At 52.5% G+C, this 20413-nt stretch overlaps 1 protein-coding gene across 1 annotated transcript; it reads right to left on the bottom strand.

Annotated features, from left to right (window-relative positions):
• Positions 1 to 1388: 1388 nt before the first annotated feature.
• Positions 1389 to 19464, bottom strand: Ehd2 (EH domain containing 2). The gene is made up of 6 exons (XM_075991188.1): positions 19391 to 19464; positions 16249 to 16692; positions 15717 to 15814; positions 10179 to 10591; positions 4793 to 4957; positions 1389 to 3092 (listed from the first exon to the last, which is right to left on the bottom strand). Exons 2-6 carry the CDS (start codon positions 16650 to 16652, stop codon positions 2541 to 2543), a joined length of 1632 nt encoding a protein of 543 aa, XP_075847303.1. The 5' UTR covers positions 16653 to 16692; positions 19391 to 19464; the 3' UTR covers positions 1389 to 2540.
• Between the last annotated feature and the right edge of the window lie 949 nt (positions 19465 to 20413).

The following is a 20413-nucleotide window of genomic DNA, read 5'->3' as shown; positions in this document are numbered from 1 at the left end:
ACTTAGGGGGTCACAAAATGAAGAACAAGGACTGGGGAGAAGACTCGATGTGCTTAAGAGAGCTTTCTGGGCAATCAATGAGGAGCTGAATTTGAGTTCCCAGAACTTACATAAGAAGCTGAGTATGTGGTCTGGAGAGATGATTTAGCTGTTAAAAGCACTGGCTGTTCCCAGACCCACATGGTGGCTCACGACTGCCTGTTACAACTGCTCTTTGGAATGCACACACCTGTGTACATGCATGCATGAATACATACATACACATAAATGAAAAAAGTGAATTTTTTAAAAAGTTCCAATCCTAAAATATTGGAAATCCATCGAAGACCTTTAGGAAGGTGCAAGTTGGACACAGAATGTGATACTCGAGCAATGTTAGTTGCGTACGTTATTTACAGGCTTAGGAGGGGACTCGGAATCATTGCTCTCGGGCTTGATACCATACAGTGCCTTAGTTTTCTTTCTTGGCTGTAAAACAGGAGTAATAATGCTGTTATTCTGAAGATAAAAGTTAATACATCTAAAGTACTTAAAGTACTGCCTAGCATCTGAATGAGCTACTGCCGCTGCCTCCACCCCCACCTCACCCTCCCAGGCGCCCCTGGGAAATGGTAGTCAACTGAAGGGGTCTACAAAGTATTACAAAGATTTTTTCCTCCCGTTGTGCTGAGAGTGGAAACAGCCCTGTGCAGTGCAGGAAGGGCAGGCACTGGTAACACTGAGCCCCAGCCATACCACACGACTTTTTTTCCTCTCCAAGACAGGCTCAGTCTGGCCTGCTGCCTGGGACTACAAACTCTTAAGGAAAAAGACGCGGGGAGGGAACACATCGCGCCAGGGTCACACAGCGAAACTCGCAGGGTGTTGAGATGATGGCCTGGACTGAGTCACTGACCGCCTTTCCGCTTGATTACGCCAGAGGGCGTCCCTGGCCACAGAGTGGGACTTGAGCGTGGGTGGGAGGCTCTCCAGGCCAGCGTGTCCTGGACGTGGTGGGTGTGGGCCAGGCGTGAGCCCTGTGCATTCAGACACTAATCCCTCCTCCCCCAAGACCCGGTGGTTTTGGGCTACAAGATCTGCTCTAATGCATTTGCATCGTGTCAGTGCGCGCTGGAGGGCGCTTTGGGGACGAAGGGCGCGTTGTACCCAAACTGGCACAGGTCCACGCCCAGGTCTGGGTTCCCAGGCCCTGAGGCGGGAGGGAGGGATGTCCCCGGGGGTGGGGAGGGCCCTGAGTAACTTTTCTTTGGAAAATATGCAGGGCTGGCCCCCAGCCCGAGACTGAGTCAGCGCAGTGTTGAGTCACAGGCTGCACCGCCCTTGTGAGCCAGAACGGTCCCCCATGCACCTCTTCCCTAGGGGTCTTCCTCCCCAAAATAGCCTGACAATGAAACAAGCAGCAGTCTTGGCTTTATTGGCCCTGTGGGGGACACTCTTGGGTTCCCAGCCCCTTCCAGCTGCCCCCCATCTTCTCCATGATGTCCCCCACCAGGGGTGTTGAAGACAGGCATGGGGATCCCTTTAAGGAGAAAAGGCTATAGCACCAAGAATTCCCAATCCCCCAGAATATCCGTGAAAACTCTGGCTTCAGTAAGTGCCTGTCACCCCTGGGGCCTCTGTCTTTGGTAGGGACTCTATTTGAATATGACCTGAAGGTGGAAAGAGGGACCCGCTACTGGGGTCCCCAGCACTGGGCACATGCTGGGGATGCTGGGGGCACCGGGCAGAGGATGCAAACCATCCTTGAAGGAGCTGGGAAGCTGTTTTTAATCTGCTGCAGAATCTTTGTGAAAAGGGTGTATTCAGAGTTCAAGGTTTGTGGGAAGAAAGTGACAGAAACGGGCCCATATGAGGAAGGAGGAGGTCAGGTGTCTCCCTCTGAGCCCCCAATGGTCCCGAGACCTGAAGACATAATGGAGTAGGGAGCTCTAGCATGGCTGAGTAAAAGGAGCTGCTTACCTATAAAAAGGGACAAGGGGTCTTGCTGGTATCAATGTTTGTGTGACTATGAAGATGTCACACTCCTGAGAGTCTGTTCCACCAGGGCCCGGCATACAGTAAGTGCTCAATAAATATCCAATGGGGCTGCAGATATGCCTCAGTTGACAGAGCGCTTGCCTAGCTTGCAGGAGACCCTGTGTTCACACCCCAGCACTGCATAGACCAGGAAGATGAAATATCCAGGCCATCCTCAGCTACATAGGAAGTTCAGGGGTATCCTGGGCTATCTGAGACATTGTTTTAAAAAATAATAATAAAAGGAAAAAAGTCTCTATATGAATGATGGATGGATGTCTGTGTGTTTCTGTATGATAAGCCCTTGTGTATGTGAGGGTGGAGCTGTGAAGGATGGGACAGAGAAGGTTTGTCACTACCCCTGGTCCTCTATAAGTGCTTTGACTGAATGTCCTTACAGCCAGGAAGGGTGGGCAGAGAGGGTGGTGGGCCAGAGCAGGGATCTGCGTGTAGCCGTGTAGCCAACTGGAGCTGGGGAGCCACAGCAGGGCAGAGTGGGAGGGAGGACCATCAATCGCGCTGTCTCACTCAGCAGAGCCCTTCTGGCGTCGCTTGGAAGGTGGCACGAGGCGGCGGGGCAGGTTGGTGGGCAGCCCGTGACCCTCGAGCTTGGCCTCGATGAGATGGCTGGCCAGGGCGAACTCCTCATCATCCAGCATGCCATCTCGATCAACATCGCTCAGCTTCCAGATCCGCCCCAACACAGAGTTGGGAAGCTTGGTGCCTACCATCCAGGTTTTGGCCTTGGAACCACTCAGCTTGCCATCGGCAGGCGCCAAGTTATAGAAGATTTCGTCATATTTGGACTTGTCCTTGGTCACCACCCATTCGGCATCATCTTCTGAGCCCTCCTCGCCATCCTCCAGTGCCTCGTCAGGGCCCCGCTCCACGAAGGGGCCCATGTGGGTGCCCTCAAACGCACCACCCTGCACGCCAACCTCCACACTCTCCAGCTCCTCCTGCCGAAGCAGCGGCATAAGCTTAGCAATGTCGTGTGTCAGCATCTCATCCAGAGCCTCCAGCAGCTTCGGCTTCAAGGAGTGGAACTTAGTGAAGTCATGTGCCATCAACAGCTCCTGGGGGCGGGGGGGTGGGATGGAGAAGCTAAATGTCAGGGGGCACCATCGCAAGGTCATGCCCTTAGCCCCTCACTACTAGGCGGGGGCTCTCTTACTAATGAGCCCTGTCCTGTTTTACTTTTTTCCCACTTTGAGTCAGGGTCTTGTGAAACCTAGGCTACCTTCCAACTCACGGTGTAAGAAAGGATGGGCCAGGTGTCGGTGGCGCATGCCTTTAATCCCAGCACTCAGTCTTGAACTCACAGAGATCCACCTGTCTCTGCCTCCCAAGTGCCGGGATTATAGGTGTGTGCCACCACCGCCTGGCCCGAGTATTTTTTTAATTCATTATTGTTGTGGTTGTGTGTGCGTGTGTGTGTGTTTACATGAGTTCATGTGCACCACATGCATTTGGGATTCCGCAGAGGCCCAGAGAGGATCTTGTAGCCCCAGAACTGGAGTTACAGATGGTTGTGAGCCACCTTGTGTGGTGCTAAGAATTGAACCTGGGTGTTCTAAAAGAGCAGTCAATATTCTTAACCACTTATCCATCCCTCTAAAGTTCCCCCCCCCACAGACCTCTTTTTTTTTTTTGAGATAGGATCTGACTATGCAGCTCAGACTGGCCTAGAACTTTCTGTGTAACTTAGGCTGGCCTTGAATTTCTGATCATCCTGTCTTTGACTTCCAAGCCTAGTGCTAAGATTAATAGGCATGAATCAATATGCCTGACTATAACTCGGCTTTAATGTGATTAGTGACTACCATATTGGACAGCACAGCTTGGACCATTTCCTTCAAAGTAAAATATAGTGTCCTTAAAGACAGAGGCTGTATTCATCTACCCTTCCCCCTTTAAAGATAGGGTTACATGCCAGGCAGTGGTGGCACACACCTTTAATCCCAGCATGTGGGAGGCAGAGGCAGCAAAGCTACACAGAGAAACCCTGTCTCAAAAAACAAAGACAAACCAAACAAACAAAAAAAGATAGGGTCACAAGTAGCCAGGCTGGCCTTGAACTCCAGTAACTAAAGCTTCTTTGAGTTCCTGATCCTCCTGTCTCTCTATCTTGCTTAGATTACAGGTGTACAGGATCTTGCCTAGTTCCTCTTCCTCTTCTTTTTTTGGGGGGTTTTTCGAGACAGGGTTTCTCCGTAGTTTTTGCCTCTTCCTCTTCTTGTGCTAAAATATTTATTTGGATTTTATGTGTGAGTGTGTGCACCATGTGTGTGCCCATTGAAGTCAGAAGAGGGCATTGGATCCCCTGGAACTGGAGTTATAGATAGTTGTGAACTGCCGGGTGGGTGCAAGGAAAGGAACCCAGGACACCTGCAAGGGCAGTAGCTGCTCTTAAGCTCTGAGCCGCTGACCAGCCCCCCCCCCTTTCTGACTGAAATGCAGACACAATGACTGGAGTTCCTGCAGCCATTAATACCATGGGCAAGCATGGGAAAGAGAAACATAGTAGATCCCTGGCTCCACAAGCAGCAAGCTGCCCTTCCACCCCGAGTATATGCTAGGGTCTTCAAGGGAAAGAAAGTGACTTTCCATGTTAACTGTTACTATGGGTTTTCTCCCCATTCTGTTACCCTAACTCATAAGGCCGGGTTCTGCTGGATGAAAATGGCATCCAGCCCTCTAGCCTTCCAGGCTCCATCTCAGAACCCACAGGAGACTCTCATCAACACCCTGCCACCCTGTCTGGAGCAGCCCCCACCTGCATCTTCTGGCAGTCAGGGAAATCCCCAGGGGAGATGTGGTGCTCTAGCTGGATCTTCGCGAAGATGACAGGCAGCTTGAGGATCAGCTGCTTCTTCTTGTTTTCCTTCCCGAACACCGAGGGCATCTCTTTCTTCAGGTAGCTGATGATGTAAGCATGCACCTGCAGAAAGACATTCACATCTGAGCCCGCAGCACAGTCACCAGGAGGAGACTGGGGCTGGGCAGGGCCTGAGAACCTGCATTCCTTTCTCTGAGGCAGGGTCTCGTGTAACACAGACTGGCCCTGAGCACCTGGTCCTCCTGCTTCTGCCTCCTGAGCGCAGGGATGACAAGTACGAGTCACTATGCACAGCTCTCCTCTTGGGCTTTTTGATACAAGGTTGAACTCTATACCCCAGGCTAGATTCAAACTTACAGCCATCCTCCTGCCTCAGCCTCTTCAATGCTGAGATTGCAGTTGTAAACCCTTATGCCTGGTTGGAACCTCTTTTTCTTATATGTCACAGGTAGATGAACCCTACTGTCCTATCTAGTGGGGTTCAACCTAAGCTCCCCTCTCTGCTAAGCCATCTCAGCCACTCCCAGCTTTAAGCTCCTGCAAGCTGCTGGCCTCACCCAAATACCAGCCCAGAGCTGGGGCTTGCCTCTCTCTCTCTCCTGTCACATTCCTACGCAGTTCCACAGCCTGAGGCCCTCCAAGGCACTGGGGCTCAGCCCAGAATGAGTTGCCCTCAGCTGTGCCTAGCTCTGGAAAGGGGTGTCTAAGCTCTACCCACCTCAGAAACTAGACACTTTGGTTTCTTAAGAATCCTTATGTAGTCCAGTTGGACTCCAACTAGCAATCCCCCTGCCTCCACCTCCCAAATGCTGAGGTTAGAAAGACCTCAATTTGTTGTTTGCATTTTAAAAACGTTTAAATGTGTTTGGGTGTTTTGTGTCTGAGCACAATGTGTGTGCAGTACCCAGAGAAGCCAGAAGAGGGCATCAGATACACAGGGGCTAGAGTTAGAGATAGTTGTGGGTGCTGAGAACCAAACCTGGATTCTCTAGAAGAGCAACCAGAGCTCTTAACTGCTGAGCATCTCTTCAGACAACCCCCCCAATAATTCTTAAGAGCCCCACTGCCCTCCCTGACTGGCCCCTGCAACTTCACCCACGTGCTCTCCCATCTTTCCCCTCCATACACTGCTCACCAGCATTCGCTGACCAGCACACGAACTCGTCCCCCTACCCAGGGCCTTTGCGGATGACCATGCTCTCTACCAGGAGCTCCGTCCCAGCCTCCCCACAGACCATGAAAACCAAGTGTCCTTCTCACTGCCATCTGATTATCTCCAGGCCCTTCTGTCTTCTTCACTGTCCAGCTGAGTCATCATTATTTTATCTGATTGCTCTGTTTCCCTCCATCAAACTACAAGCTCTGCCAGCTCAGGCCTTGTCTGTTTCCTCTGCAGTCCTGGGACAATATGCACAGTGTCCCTCAGGAAATCATTGTGGGATAAACCACTGAACTTGAGAACCTTTGAACCACATTGTCGTAAGTTATCAAAAAGTGAGCGAGAATGGCAGAATGACAAATGCAGGCATGTCTGCTGTCTACGGGCGGCTCCATCGCCGAATGAGCATGTCAGATGGAGATAAAATAAGCTGGAGATGCGGGGCGATGTGGAAGGGCAAGGCAAAGGTGCTTGCTGCCCGACTGGGTCCCGCATGGTGGAAGGAGAGAACTGACATAAATCGTCCTCTGGCCTTAATATATAGACTGAGGCACGTGAATGCATGACACACATATGTCATGCTCACACACAATAAAACAAACAAGCACACAAAAAAACCAACAGTAATAGAAGAGTCAACTCTTCTCAGATTATAGCCACAAGCATTATAGCATTCTGGAATCACCCCCTTCTAGTGGCTTACACTTCCACCAAAGGGCAGAGCCAGAGAATTCACGCACACCCTGCCTTGTACAGATATGAAACTGAGTTAAGGGAGTGGGTTACGGAGAACCCTTACTGAGCCTTCTTGGCCTTTTGGTTAACATCAAGTTACATTTTCTGAGAGCCCTTAACGGTCTTGTGCCACTGAAGGAGAGCACTCAAGGGAGGTTAAAGCCATGTGTGCTGTTATTGGTGACTGGGGTCTGGGTCATTTGTGAAGGGCGTGCGGGCTAGGATGTGCCACGAAGTGGGATGGCATCATGACGTTTGATCAGAGCCAACCCTGAAGACTAGGATCCCGGGCACTGAGCGAGGCACTGGGAAACTAAGCATGAGCTTGCAGGACCAGAGGAAAGCATAACCTACATTTTTGAGAGGCCAATCAAGAGTAGGGGTGTGGTCAATATGAAAGTCACCGCCTGATACCGGGAGTCAATGGAGAATTTGCGTGGTTGAGCAGTGAAAGCCAGTAAGGAAGAGCAGGGCTTGCCGGAAAAGGCAGTGAGGCGAGGGGCCGAAATGGTCGGGGAAGAGTAGGATTTGAGACAACGAGCCACTTGGGAAGGGCGGGGGCCTGCCAGAGTCGCCAATGGGGCAGGAGTGTGGGGACGCAGCCAGTGAGAATGGGTCAGTGGGGAGGAGGTGTGGCCTCCTAGAGTGTGTTAATGAGGAGGCTTTTGACCTGAGCTGTCAAATAGGAGGGGCGTGGCCTGAGGATGGTCTACTGGGGAGGGGTGTGTCCTGTTTGGGCAAATCAATTGTAGCTTGCTGTACCTGTTAGGGCGAGTCAATGAAAAAGGGCGTGACATACGAGGACCGACCAATGTAAAGAGGTATTGCCTGCGAGGGCGGGCAATGGGAGAGGCGTGGCTTGTTTACTACTCCAGGGGAGTGGCCTTCTAGGGCAGCCCAAAGGGGAGGGGCCTGGTCTGTGAGGACCCTGGCTGAGGACCGTGGCTGGGGCCGGTCGCCAAGGCAAGCGGGAGCGCTGATGGCTTTTCCAGAGAGGAAGTATGGGAAGGTGGCAGGAAGAGATAAGGGGGAGGTGCGGGCTGGGCCGGGGAGCGGGTCGGACTCCGGGGTTTGTCCCGGGTTTCCGGAGCCACCTCCAGCCTAGCTAGGGCGCCAGGTGTCCGGCCTGGCCCCTTGGTCCCTGTGCCGCGGGACCCCAGGTTTGGCTTCTGTTTCCCAACGAGGAGTAAGGGTGAGCCAAGGGGTACTGAGAAAGACGGAGGGAGAGGTGGGAAGAGAGAGAAGACTAGGAAAAAGAGTATGAACAAGAGGAAATAATTGAAAAAGGAAGAAGCTGATGGGGACACAGTGACTAAAGGGACAGCCCTGGCCTCCTGGGACAGACTCTGCCTTGGGTACCCAGTGCTCCCTTCCAAAGCGGATTCCTGCGGTGGGGTTGGAAGCGGTGATTCACTCCTCTCCAGCTCCTTTTAAACCACACCTCAGATGCCTTTACCACCTAGAACCTTCGTGGCCTCTTCTCCTGCCAGCTTCCTGCCCCACCTCCACCCTGGCGGCCTCCCCTGTGAATGCTCCGTTCCATCTCTGGCTCTGAAAGCAAAGCCCTTGCCCTCCTCTTCCTCTCTGAGGCCCAGCCTGAAACAGACTGTGTCCTCCAACCCCCTCAGTCCTTCCTAGACCTGACTCCGCTCTCCAGAAGGCAGCTTTGAGTGCAACCCTGTCATCCTGCTCCAAACCCTTCCTCGTCTCCCTGGTGCCCTTAAACAAAGCACAAGAGCCTTGATGTAGCCCACGGGCTCGGCAGTCTCCAGTCTCACAGTATTCCCTCTGATGCCCTCTCCTCTAAGAAGCCTTCCTGACTTCCCTTCCTGACTGGACGTTGGTTGGCTACCACAGCTGTGGGATAGGTCTCTTTTCTTCCCCCAGCAAAGGGTGAGCCTTAAGACTTCCTTGGATATTCAGACCTTGGAACACCAACTGAGCAAGGCCAAGCAACCTTGGCTGTTACTGCATCTCCAGCAAGTCCCAGCAGAGGGCTAGACACAGGAGTGACTTTGTTCAAGCTGAGGTCCTGCCAAGTGTCATTCATTCCATAAATATTTACAGAGCAATTCAAGCCCAGGGGCTAGGGACACTCAGTGAAGGAATCCTAAGATGCCAAGTTCTGCAGCACTTAAGTGCGGAGTTGAGGAGGCAGAACAGGGCCCTGACAGGCTCACAGGAGGTGACAACACTGAAGGAGTCACAACATGGTAAAGGGTAAATCTGGAGTAGGTATGGTCATTAAGAGAGGGCCACCTTGCTGAGAAGGTGGCATTGGGTGAGCCATATGGACAGAAGAGAAGGCTGCCAGGAAGAGCAAACAGGGAGTACAAAGGCCCCGGGGTAGGACTGAGGTGGCCAGTGTAATGTGCAGTGGCTGATGGAGAGAGTAGAGGTGAGGAGGTAAGGAAAGAAGTGAGCAGCTGTGGTGTTTGAATGAGAATGACTCTCAGAGGCTCAAATATTTGAATACTTGGTCCCCAGTTTATAAAACTCGTTGGGAAGGATTAAGAAGTTTAGCCTTTTTGGAGTAGGTATGCCAGTAAGAGTTGTTTTGTTGTTTGTTTGTTTGGGGGGGTGGGGGTTCAAGGCAGGGTTTATCTGTGTAACAGTCCTGGCTGTCCTGGAACTCGCTTTGTAGACCAGGCTGGCCTCAAATTCACAGAGATGCGCCTGCCTCTGCCTCCCAAGTGCTGGGATTAAAGACGTGTGCCACCACCACCACCTGGCCGGGTATGCCATTAGGGGTGGGCTTTGAGATTTAAAAAGGCCACAGCATCCCCAGTTTTCTCTCTCGGTGCCTTGTGCTGACAGAGACTCTCCGCTATTGCTCCCGCACCATGCTTGCCTGCCTGCCTTCCGTCATGCCCCCCACCATGACGGTCATGGACTCTCTAACCCTCTGGAACCACCACACCAATAGCGTTTCTTTATAAATTACCTTGGTTATGGTGTCTCTTCACAGCTATAGAAAAGTAACTAAGACAGCCAACGAGAGGACTCGGCTTCTGTTCAAGTGGGATGGAAGGAGGGAAAGGAGGCCGGTGATAGGATGGAGACAGACAAGGAAAGATGCCTACTCAGGGCAATGGTGGAAAAGGGACCCTCCACACAGGACTTCCTCCTTCAAGCACTAGATCAACCCATCAGGAGAATTAACTAATCTGGGAGCTAGGTGGTGCCAATTAACTGCACAAGCAGAGAAGAAAGAAAAGTCTGTCCCGAGAATTCAAGACCAACTTAGGTCTCCTGTGACTCCATCAATCCTCCATAGCCTCCCGAAGTCCTCCCCAGTCCCCCTAAGTCCTCCTCAACCTCTTTCAGAACTCTTACAGTTTTCTGACTACCTTCCCCATCTCCTGATCTCCCTTTAAATCCTCCCTCAACTTTTCGAAGTCCCCCCGGGCCCCAGCCTGCCCTGCTCACCCGCACTAGCCGCGCCCTCTTCACTAGGTCGTTGAGCTTGCGCAATGCCGCGTGGCGCGGTAGACCTTGGATGTCACGGAAGAGGTCCTGTTCCTCCAGCTCGAAAAGATGCCTGTTGTCCGGCACAAGGAGCGGCTGGGACCAGAAGGAGCCGATGTAGACGCGCAGGACCTCGGGCGTGCCCACCACCTTGCCCAGCGCCCACATGAGTGCTCCGTAGACACGCATCAGCTGCTGCGTCTCCACCATGTCCGCCTTGTTGAGCACCACGCGGATCTTGTCCTCGTGTCCACGCAAGGCATCGATGGCCTCTGAGAACTCATCGGAAATTTCCAGCTTGTGGGCGTCGAAGAGCAGGATGATGAGGTCCACGCGCTCGGCAAACCAGCGCAGGACCGCTGGGAAGTCGTAGCCTGGAGCAGGCAGAGGACAGGGACCAGAGGAATAGACGTCACACCCTCACACCCCACTCGTTAGCATTCATTTTTTCGAACTGATACTGGATGGTGCAAATGTTCAGATTGTTAACCATGTAATTCCCGCGTATGCCAAGGCTCAGAGTCTCTTACATGTGCCCCATAACTGCCACTTTTCAGGACCCAGACCCTCAAGCCATCTGGCTTCTTGGATGAGGCAACCATGTCCCCCACCCCCTTCACCTCACCCTCTACCCCTCCACTCTCCTGATTCCCAGATCACTGGCTTGTCATTCATTCCTTAGGCAGACACTGGGCATTTGTTTTGACATCGATATATTTATTGGCATTTAAAATCCTGAAGTGTGGGGCTTATGGGATGGCTCAGAGTATAAAGGTGAAGCCACAAAGCCTAACAGCTTGAGGTGGGCCTGCAGCTTTCCTCTGACCGCCACTCATATGCCACGGCATGGACCCCCACACAAGAAATGAAATAAAAATACTTTCAAATGCTAAAGCTGGGGGCTGGAGAGATGGCTCAGCAGTTAAGAGAACACACTGCTCTCCCAGAAGACCCCAGTGCAGTTGGTAAGCAGCACCCACAGCAGGTGGGTTCCAGGGGAGGATCCAGTGTCCTCTTCTGGCCTCCTTGAGTACCACATTCATGCACACAGTTTTTATTTATATTTATTTATTTATTTTTTTTTGGTTTTTCGAGACAGGGTTTCTCTGTGGCTTTGGAGCCTGTTCTGGAACTAGCTCTGTAGACCAGGCTGGTCTCGAACTCACAGAGATCCGCCTGCCTCTGCCTCCCGAGTGCTGGGATTAAAGGCGTGCGCCACCATCGCCCGGCTTTATTTATATTTAAAATATTTATCATTTCTCTGTGTGTGCGCACGCATGTGTGTATGGGTACCTGTAGAGGCCAGAAGAGAGTGTCATACAGACCACCCACAGCTGGAATGACAGATGGTTGTGAGTCACCCGAAATGAGCGCTGAGAAATGAGCTTGGGTCCTCTGCAAGACCAGCAAGTCTTCCTAACCACAGAGCCATCCCTCCAGCACCCGCATAAGGTGGCCAGAGATGATTGTGTACGTCTTGAATCCCCACACTCAGGAGTCAAAGCAGGTGGCTCTCTGTGAGTCTGAGGCCAACCTAGTCTACATAGTGAGTTTCAGGACAGCCAGGGCTGCATAGTGAGACCCTGTCTCAAAGAAAAATCCTAAAATGATCTCAAAGAGGCCCCTGGTATTTCTGAGCCTTCTCCCAGCACTTCCCTGGGACTTGTTGGGTGGGCCAGAAATTGAGAGACAACAGGAGGTCAAGCTACTAAGACTTTTGTGTGTATGTCTGTGTGTATCTGTGTGTGTGTTTATACGTCTATATATATGTCTCTCTGTATGTATATGTGTGTGTTTGTATGTCTGTGTGTCTGTTTCTGTGAGTGTGTCTGTATGTCTGTGTATGCCTGTATGTCTATGTGTGTCTATGTATCTCTCCACGTGTTTTTGTGTGGGTCTGTGTATGTTCATGTGTATCTGTGTGTGTCTGTATATGTCTCTCTGTGTGTGCACATGTCTGTGTGTATCTGTGTCTGTCTGTGTGTCTACGTGTGTGTGTATGTGTGGGTGGGTGGTGCACATGAGTACAGGTATCCATGGAAACCATAGGTGTCAGATCCCCTGGAGCTAAAATGACAAGTGGCTGTGAGCAGTCCAGTGTGGGTGCTGGGAACTGAACTTGGTTCCTCTACAAGAGCAATTCGCACTCTTAGCCACGGAGCCATCTCCCCAGTCGTGCTATGTCCTTGCCACCCTATATGTTTAATAATTTGTGTCCATCCATTCACTCATTCCTTCCTTCCTCTTCTCATCCATGCCCTTCAATATTTCTCACCTTTATTCCTTCACTTCTTCATTCACTAATGAGCAAAACTTAGGAGAGTGTAAAACCCACCCTTGACCTGGCAAACAGGAAGCCCTGCCCTGCCCCCATGTACTACGATATTAGCAAGTAGCTCAACTTTTCTGAACTTGCCCATCCCCTAACATTAAAAAACAGCAATCACGATTGGTTCTGTCTCATAGACAATCAGATGACAACTGAGCTCACCTGTGGGAAAAGCTGAAGACGGTGTGTGCCATTGTGCCCATGAAGACTATTAAAGAAGAAACGAGGCACAAGGGGTAGAGAGAGTGTTCAGCAAATACCAGCCCTAGGCCACCAGACACATACGGGCGACTTAGGACGCATCTCTCCCTGCCTGATTCAGCAGAAGGGGAGGCTGAGGTGGCCCCAAATCTGCCCTTACAGTCTGGGGACAAATCTGTGCCCAGAGTAGTCAAGTTAGGATATGGGGGGCCCTGGAAACTGTGGAGAGTCCCTGAGGGGGTGCTCTGGCCTGGCCTAAGCATAGGTCAAGGAGGACTTCCTGGAAGAGGGGATATAGAGCAACAGCTGGCCAGAAAAGGGACCATCACTGGTGTCCTGACTTGAGACTCACTTGCCCCACAGAATCCAGTAGACAGCAATTTATGTCCCCATTCTCCAGCTGAGGAAACCAAGATACAGAAGTCGTGCAGGCAGGAGGCAGCCGAACAGGAGTCACTTCAGTAGCTGTAGCTGCATGTTCATCCCCCCACTCTCACCCCAACATGGGCCCCAGGAGGCAGCCTGCCCCTTGCTGATGGGAGGGGAAGGAAGGGCCAGGTCACTGCAGGGGCAGCAGCTGGGCCTCTCCCCCCTCCCTAGTATCTACATACACCCTGGCCTGGATTTGGAAAGTCTGTCTCATGGGGTTGAGAGGGAGGGGGGAATGGAGAAAGGGAGGGGAGAGGGAGGCAGGGACGTTGAGTCAGTGTGGGAATGGAGACGTGGCAGAGAGACGGGCTGTTCACCCAAGAAAAACAGTCCTGGTTACCGGTCGCCCAGGCACCCATTTCCTCCATACAGCTAACGTAGCCCTTCTCAGGGGTTCCTATGGTTTGTCTCCCTATTCACTGGCGGGAAACTGAAGCACAGAGATACAAGGTGGCTTGGTTAAGTCATTACAATGCCAGGGCACAAAGCCTGGCACGTTGGTGCATGCCCATCATCTCAGTGCAACAGCAGCTGAGGCAGGAGGACTGCCACCAGCTTGGGGCCAATTTGAAATACATAGTGAGTTCCAGACCAGCCTGAAATACAGAACAAAAAGGCTCTGTGTCAAAAAAACAAGGGAATGAAAACATAAGCAGATCTAGACTGGAAGTGTTCCAGCGGGACGCTCCGGGCAACAGTCACATCGGGGCAAGCTTCTCCGGGCAGCCACACCTCTGCCAATGTACACACCTACCACCAAACAGCTGGGTGCATCAGAGTCTCCTGCGCTCAGATTCACACTCCCAGACACATGCTTGTGTGTCGGAGTCTGGGACCTGCACAGATACGCGTGCCACGTGGTCACAAAGATGCTTGGGACACACACGGCATCACAGACGCAGGAATCAGTACACACTCCAGCACGGAGGCCTGTCTGAACACACACTATGTGGCAGAGACACTACTGTGATGTCCACGCTGACCTCCAACTGGTCACAATCCTCCTGTCTCGGCTTTCCCGGCACTGGGATGACAGATGTGCCCTGCCACACACACAAGCTCTCCGGTAATGAAACAATTTTCAACACTGACCTACACAGACGTAAATACAGATTCACGCACACGCACACAGCTGTACAGAGTCACACACAGAGCTGAGGATGTAGTTCACTGGTAGAATGTTGGCCTAGGATCCCCCAGTGAAATGCTGGGGACGTGGCCTGCTTGTTTACTATGTGTGAAGCACCAACACTGCGATAAAAACAGCCTCACAAGATCCCGCCACGTCCCCCGCCCCACACCTTCCCTCAGAATCACATAAAATCACAGCTAGTCACAATTAGAGGTACACAGCACACGTAGCCAGCCCCTGTCACTCTTCCGTCAATTCTTACAACTTCAGAGTCACGGCCACCACGCCACACCTGCCAGCCCACCCCATCACAGGCAGACACACGTTGCCTCCCCTACTCATCACACAGTACTTCCCCAGGATTTACCGTTCTCCCCTCCCCCACAAGTCCCCCTGGACAAACAGGCTCCACCTCCTATGCCTCCAGAGCCGGAGGAAGGGGATCCCCATCCCCACCCCTCATCATCTCCTGCGGAAGTTGGGGCCCTAGGCTCCCTCCATCACTTAGGCCCAGCCCCTGGGCTAGGCACACCAGGAATTCCTCCCGCCCCTGCTCCTCCCCCACCTCCAGCTGGCAGAGCACGGTGACCACTTCTGCAGCTGCCTCCCGTGCTTCTCCCTCGGGGCTGCTCTGCTGGACAGCGGCCAGGGGCACTGGCACTTTTGGAGCCAAACTCTGCCCTGGCCCCGCCTCCTGCCTGGCCTTGGGTCCCCTCTGCCCCACACTGTTGCCTTCTTTGCCCCAATTCCCTGGCCGAGGCCTAGGGATGGGGGTGGTGGTAGGGACAGACAGAAAGGCTGTGGGCCCAGATGCTAGGGTGGGGGAGAAGTTGGGAGGGGCTAGAGTAGGAGCGGGGCTAAAAGACTGGGCAGGGTGGGAGGGGATAGGCTCACTGGAGGCCCTGCTGGAATTTACCCCCCATTGCTCCCCCTGCTCAGCTGTTTATAAATTCCAGGCCCGGCCTTGGCCCCCACCCAGATTCTCCCTCTTAGCTCCATCTGTGGCCCAGCCTCCCAGCCAGGAGCTCAGAGGAACAAGCATGGGGCCCAGGGCCTCCCTGCCCAGCCTGTCTCTTCCTGGGACTCTCTACGCACCTCCCGTCCCTCTTCATCTCTCCTTTTCCATCCTCCTAACCGGCCCAGACTTGTGGCTCCCGCCAGCTCACATGTGTTCACCCGTGCCTCACCCGCCCCACCACCAGCACCAACGGAAAGAATGGCAGCCTCCTGTAGCTCCATGTGCCTGCACGGGGACAACCAAAGGAGACCCCAGCCTCCTCCGTTCAACCTAGAGGTGCAGGCCCAGTCCACCTCTTGTAGACCCTGGAGTCCAGGCCCCAGCCTCCTCCCTCAGACACAGGGGTCCAGCCCCACCTCCTCCCTTATACTAGGCTTCCTCCTCACTCACCGCGGCTCACTCTCTGTTTGGCACCTGACAGGATGCCCGGTGTGTCGATGATGCTGATGCTCTCCAGGACCTGGTTGGGGAGCTGGGCACACATAAACCTGGGGGGGGTGGAGACAGAAGGTCAGGGCTCAGTGTAAAGAAGGGCAGAAAGAGAAAGGGCACTAAGGGTGCCATGAAGAGAGAGGCAGGTGCGGAGGACAGGAGTCCTGGAAAGAAGGAAGTTCAGAGGGATCGTGGGATCTACAAAAGAAAACAGATCTGTTTCTGGGGATATCCCAAGGAACATTATAACCCTGGGTTACCTTCATTTTCCAGATGAATATGAGAGGCACAGAGGGGTTAAATCACTTGACTAAGGCTGCCCAGCACTCAGCAGCCCAGGCACAATTGGAAGCCAGGCCTTCCATAGGAAAGGTAGCAGATGCAGGAGGGGAAAGAAGTAGGCAGAAGGATGAGAATCAGAGCTGAGATGGATAGAAGAATTCTGGGATAGATGTCCCTGGTCCCCCCTCCTGGCTGACAGCTGCCAAACCTGTTGAGGAAAGTGTTTCCGAAAGGATTGAGTTTGCGGAAGGGCTTCTCTGGATCCACAACAAGAGCATTGCCTGGCACGGTGCCCTCTGTCTCGCCATGCATGACAGCCACGAAGCAATCGGTGGTGGGCTCTGGACCCACACGAGAGCCAGGAACCTCCTGCTCCAGAAGGTACTGGATGAAGCTGGTTTTGCCAGTGCTATACTGGCCAGCCACCAGCACCATGGGTTTGCCATCGAAGTCGGCATCTTCGAGGGCCGGTGAATGGAAAGCCCCGAAACGGTAGTGTTCCTCCAGGGGCAAAAGTTTTGTGCGGTACAACTCCTTGAGGGAAGAGGTCACAGTGCGGATGGCCTCATGTCGCTGGCCCCGAGCCCCACCCTTCTTCAGCCAGCTGAACATGGTGACTTTGATCCTACTGGGTCACCCAAGGAAAGCTTACCTGTAGGAGAAAGGAGGGGACATAGTGGAAGACTGCTAGGGAATGGCTAGAGATGGGAGGAGGAGCAGGGGGACTCAGTGCTGGGGAGGAGAGGGGTTTGCCTGGAGATTAACAGCGGTATGGTTCAAGGGGGAGCAGGACAGGAAACAAAAGGGAGAACAAAGGAAAGGAAGGAACTGTTGGGGGTGGGGGCGGGACACATCCCTGAGCTGGATGTCAATCCATCCCTAATGCCAGCCCTTAGGAAGCTGAGACAGGAAAAATCACAAGTTCCCAGTTGACCCGGACAACATGTAAGAAGACCCTATCTCAAAGACCCCACACGTCCATCATTGGATGTATTTTCTCTGGAATGGCTCGCTCCATGCTGCAGGAGTCCAAGAAAGGAGCCATACAGGCCAAATGCCACCCAACCAGAGCCCCCAACAGAGGACCTGGCCATACAACAGTTAATGATACCTGAGAAGCTCCAGGTATGGGGGCAGACAAGGGAAACTGACCACGGGGTCAGCAAAGGTCAGGGCAAGGCTGACTTTTGAGGTTCTTCATGAAGGACAGGCAAGACGAAGGTCTTAGGCAGAGAATGACATGTGCAAAGGCCCAAGGGTGTGACTGGCTCTCGGGCGCTGGGAACTGAGGATTGTTTGGTGGGGACACAAAACCAGAGGGTTGTGAAATGAGGGACAGAAGCTACCTAGGTGCACCCAGGTCAGGAGAAGCCCTGGATGTGAGGAAGAAACAACGTGATAAGCATAAGCCAGACACGGTGACAGCTTGTATTTGGGGTGTGGTGCTAGAATGAAACCCAGGACCTTGGGCATGCTAGACAATCACAAGACTGCTAAGCCATATCTGAGCCCCTCACTGGGGGATTCTAGGCAGGTGCTCCACCACTGAGTCACACCCCAAACTCTGTGCTAGCTCACTTAGTTTTTGTGACTATCAAGCGAATTTGTCATTATCCTCATTTTAAGTCTTTTCTTTTTGAGACTGTGTCTCACATATCCCCTGATGGACTCAGACTTCCTATGTAGCTGAGAATGATCTCGAACTTCTGATCTCCTTGGTTCTCCCTCCCTAGCACTGAGATTACAGATATGCACTGCCGTGAGCAGTTTTATCCAGAGTTGGAGCTGGAACTCAAGGTTTCCAGCAAGCTAAGGAAGCACTCTACAGCTGCATCCTCATTCCTACCCACGTCCTAAGGAGGAAATTGAGCCTCGGGAGGATAGCAATAGCTTGCACAGGATCCCCGGGCTAGGAAACACCCCAGCCAGGCAATGCGTTCTCAGACCCTGTCTCCCTTCCTAGGTCTCAAGAGCATAGTTAGAGAAAAAGTCATCACCAACCCTGAAGCAGTAAGCACCCCCGAAGCCAGACTGTGCTCTCTGTATACCCCATACCTTCAAGAGCCTTTTAGTCACTGCGGAGTCTGGGGTGACACGCTCCTGTCTGTCAAGAATAGTTTCTTTCCTTGCTCCATAAGTAGACGCTTATGATTTGAGAATGAGTTTTTGGTCAGATTGGAGTCCCTCATGTCATTTTTCGCAGAAGGAACAGAGGGCTCCCTGGAGAAACAGCTGTCCCAAGGCTGGGGCCAGGAAGGAACAGTCCAGTCTGGATCAGCTCAAAGACCGCTGGGGATGCAGCGCCCAGCCTGAAGTGGCTCCCATTAGCCAGAGATGAGACAGTTTTTCCTTTTTTCTTTCACTTTTCCTAAAATTCATTTCTTTATTTTATGTGTATGAGTGTTTTCTAGGCATGCTTGTCTGTGTACTATGTGCAGGGAGTGCCCTTGGAGACCAGAAGAAAGTGTTGAATGCCCTGGACTGGAGTAACAACAGACAGCTGTGAGCTGCCATGTGGGTACTGGGGATTGAACCAGGGTCCTCTGGAAAAGCAGCTAGTGCTCTTAATCCCCAAGTTGGAGCCATCTCTCCAACCTTCTCCCCCTTAAAAAAAAGGGGGGGGGGTTCTCACCGTGTAGCTCTGGCTGGCCTGGAACTATGTAGACCAGGCTAGCCTTAGATTCGGAGATCTGCCTGCCTCTGCGTCCTACATCTTGCATCTGGCTCAAAAAAAAAATGGGACAATCTAAGCATCAAGAAGCCCTGCAAATAAAAATTTAAAGCCCCTAAAATCCTAGTGACACAAAGGGAAAGGAAAGAATAGAAGGAAAATGGATTGGAGAAAGGAGGAGGTAGGAGAGGTGACAGAGGCAGGAACCTGTGACATAGCCACAAAGGGACCGTGGGAGGGTCCCAGACAGGGAGGCTGCTAAGGTACATCTCAAAAAGGACCGTTAGGAATGGCTAAAGGGTCTATGCACTTGGTGAGTCAGGAGAGGACTCTTGGGTGCAAGACAGATCAAGGAGAGCAGAAAAATGGGTGTGGACGGTGGGAGGCTATTTCAAAGCGTGGTGGTGGTGGGGTTCTTCAGGATGAGGAAAGTTGGGGAGGAATTGGCAGAACTGGAAGTGGGATGGTGGGGGCTAGGAAAGACGGAAGGACTAGGAGAGGCTGGGGAAGGCTGGGGAGATCTGAGGAGGTTGGGGGAACTAGGGGAGAATGGAGGAGTTGCTGGGGAGGGAGGTCCTGGGGCAAGAGTGTGGGACCTGGGAGGGACTGGGAAGGAAGGTCAGGACGCAGATTGTTACAGGGGAGCGGGGTTGAGGGTTGGGGTTTGGGGAGCACTCACCAGGGACCCGGGGAGCGCAGAGCAAGCTGTCTGAGCTCTGTCCCGTCCGCAGCAGAGTGAGCCGGGTGGGGCTGCGCGGGAGGAGCACCGGGCAGGGCGGGCCCGGGCCCCCTGTCCCAGCCCGTGTTGGCCTCGCGCGCCCCCTGGCGGGCATTGTGAAGACATACACAGGCTCATTTGTGTAGTCCTTGGTTCGAGCTGTGCCTGGTCCTCCAGATTTTGGCTCCCTCCCAGTCTGTCTCTCTTGGCAAATGAGTAGACAGCGGCTGCAGCAGGTATACCAATAACTTATCCTGTCATAGTAGTGCATGGCTATATTTTCCAACACTGGTGAGACCGAGGCATAAGGATGGTAAGTTTGTAACCAGTCTGGACTATTTGGCTGGATCCTATCTTAAAAATAATCGTAAAACAGTAATTTTAAAATCTAAGTGTATGGGCCTGGTATGGTGGCACAGGGCTTTAATCCCATCAATCAAGAGGCAGAGGCAGGCAGATCTCTATGCTTTTGAAGCCAGCCTGATCTACATAGCAAATTCCAGGTCGGCCAAACCTACATAGTGAGACCCTGTGTCAAAAAACAAATAAAAAACAAAAGCAGAACAACAGAAAGTCTCGAGTGCATGTAGCTTGGTTGGTAGAGTGCCCGCCCGTCTAGGATGTATGTATGGGGCCCCATCCCCAGCACAGGATACACGCAGCTTGGTGGTGCAGGCTTGTGCTCTCAGACGGGCTCAGATTGCATTATTATACAATATGTGCCCTTTTTTTGGCTTTCTAAAATAGGGTATCCTAGCTAGGCAATGATGGCACATGCCTTTAATTCCAGTACTCGGGAGGCAGAGGCAGGCAGATCTCTCTGAGTTCGAGGCAAGTCTGATCCACAGAGCAAATTCCAGGACAGTCAGAGCTACACAGAGAAACAATATCTCAAAAACCTCAAAATAAAATAATATATGGTCTCCCTAAGTAGCCCAAATTAGCCGTAACGATCCTCTTGCCTCAGCCTTCCAGATGCTGGGA

This window comes from Microtus pennsylvanicus, chromosome 1, assembly GCF_037038515.1.
Source record: "Microtus pennsylvanicus isolate mMicPen1 chromosome 1, mMicPen1.hap1, whole genome shotgun sequence".
Classification (NCBI taxonomy): domain Eukaryota; kingdom Metazoa; phylum Chordata; class Mammalia; order Rodentia; family Cricetidae; genus Microtus; species Microtus pennsylvanicus.
This window is presented reverse-complemented; position numbering and strand designations above follow the sequence as displayed.

Bases quoted from the DNA above. Each gene is read 5' to 3' on its own strand.
- Ehd2 (XM_075991188.1), bottom strand. From the start codon at position 16,652: ATGTTCAGCTGGCTGAAGAAGGGTGGGGCTCGGGGCCAGCGACATGAG. The intron at 15,815-16,248 runs GTTTGGCAGCTG...CACCCCCCCCAG, and splicing joins GGAAACACTTTCCTCAACAG to GTTTATGTGTGCCCAGCTCC. The intron at 4,958-10,178 runs GTGAGCAGGGCA...GTCTTTCTGCAG, and splicing joins AGAGGGCGCGGCTAGTGCGG to GTGCATGCTTACATCATCAG.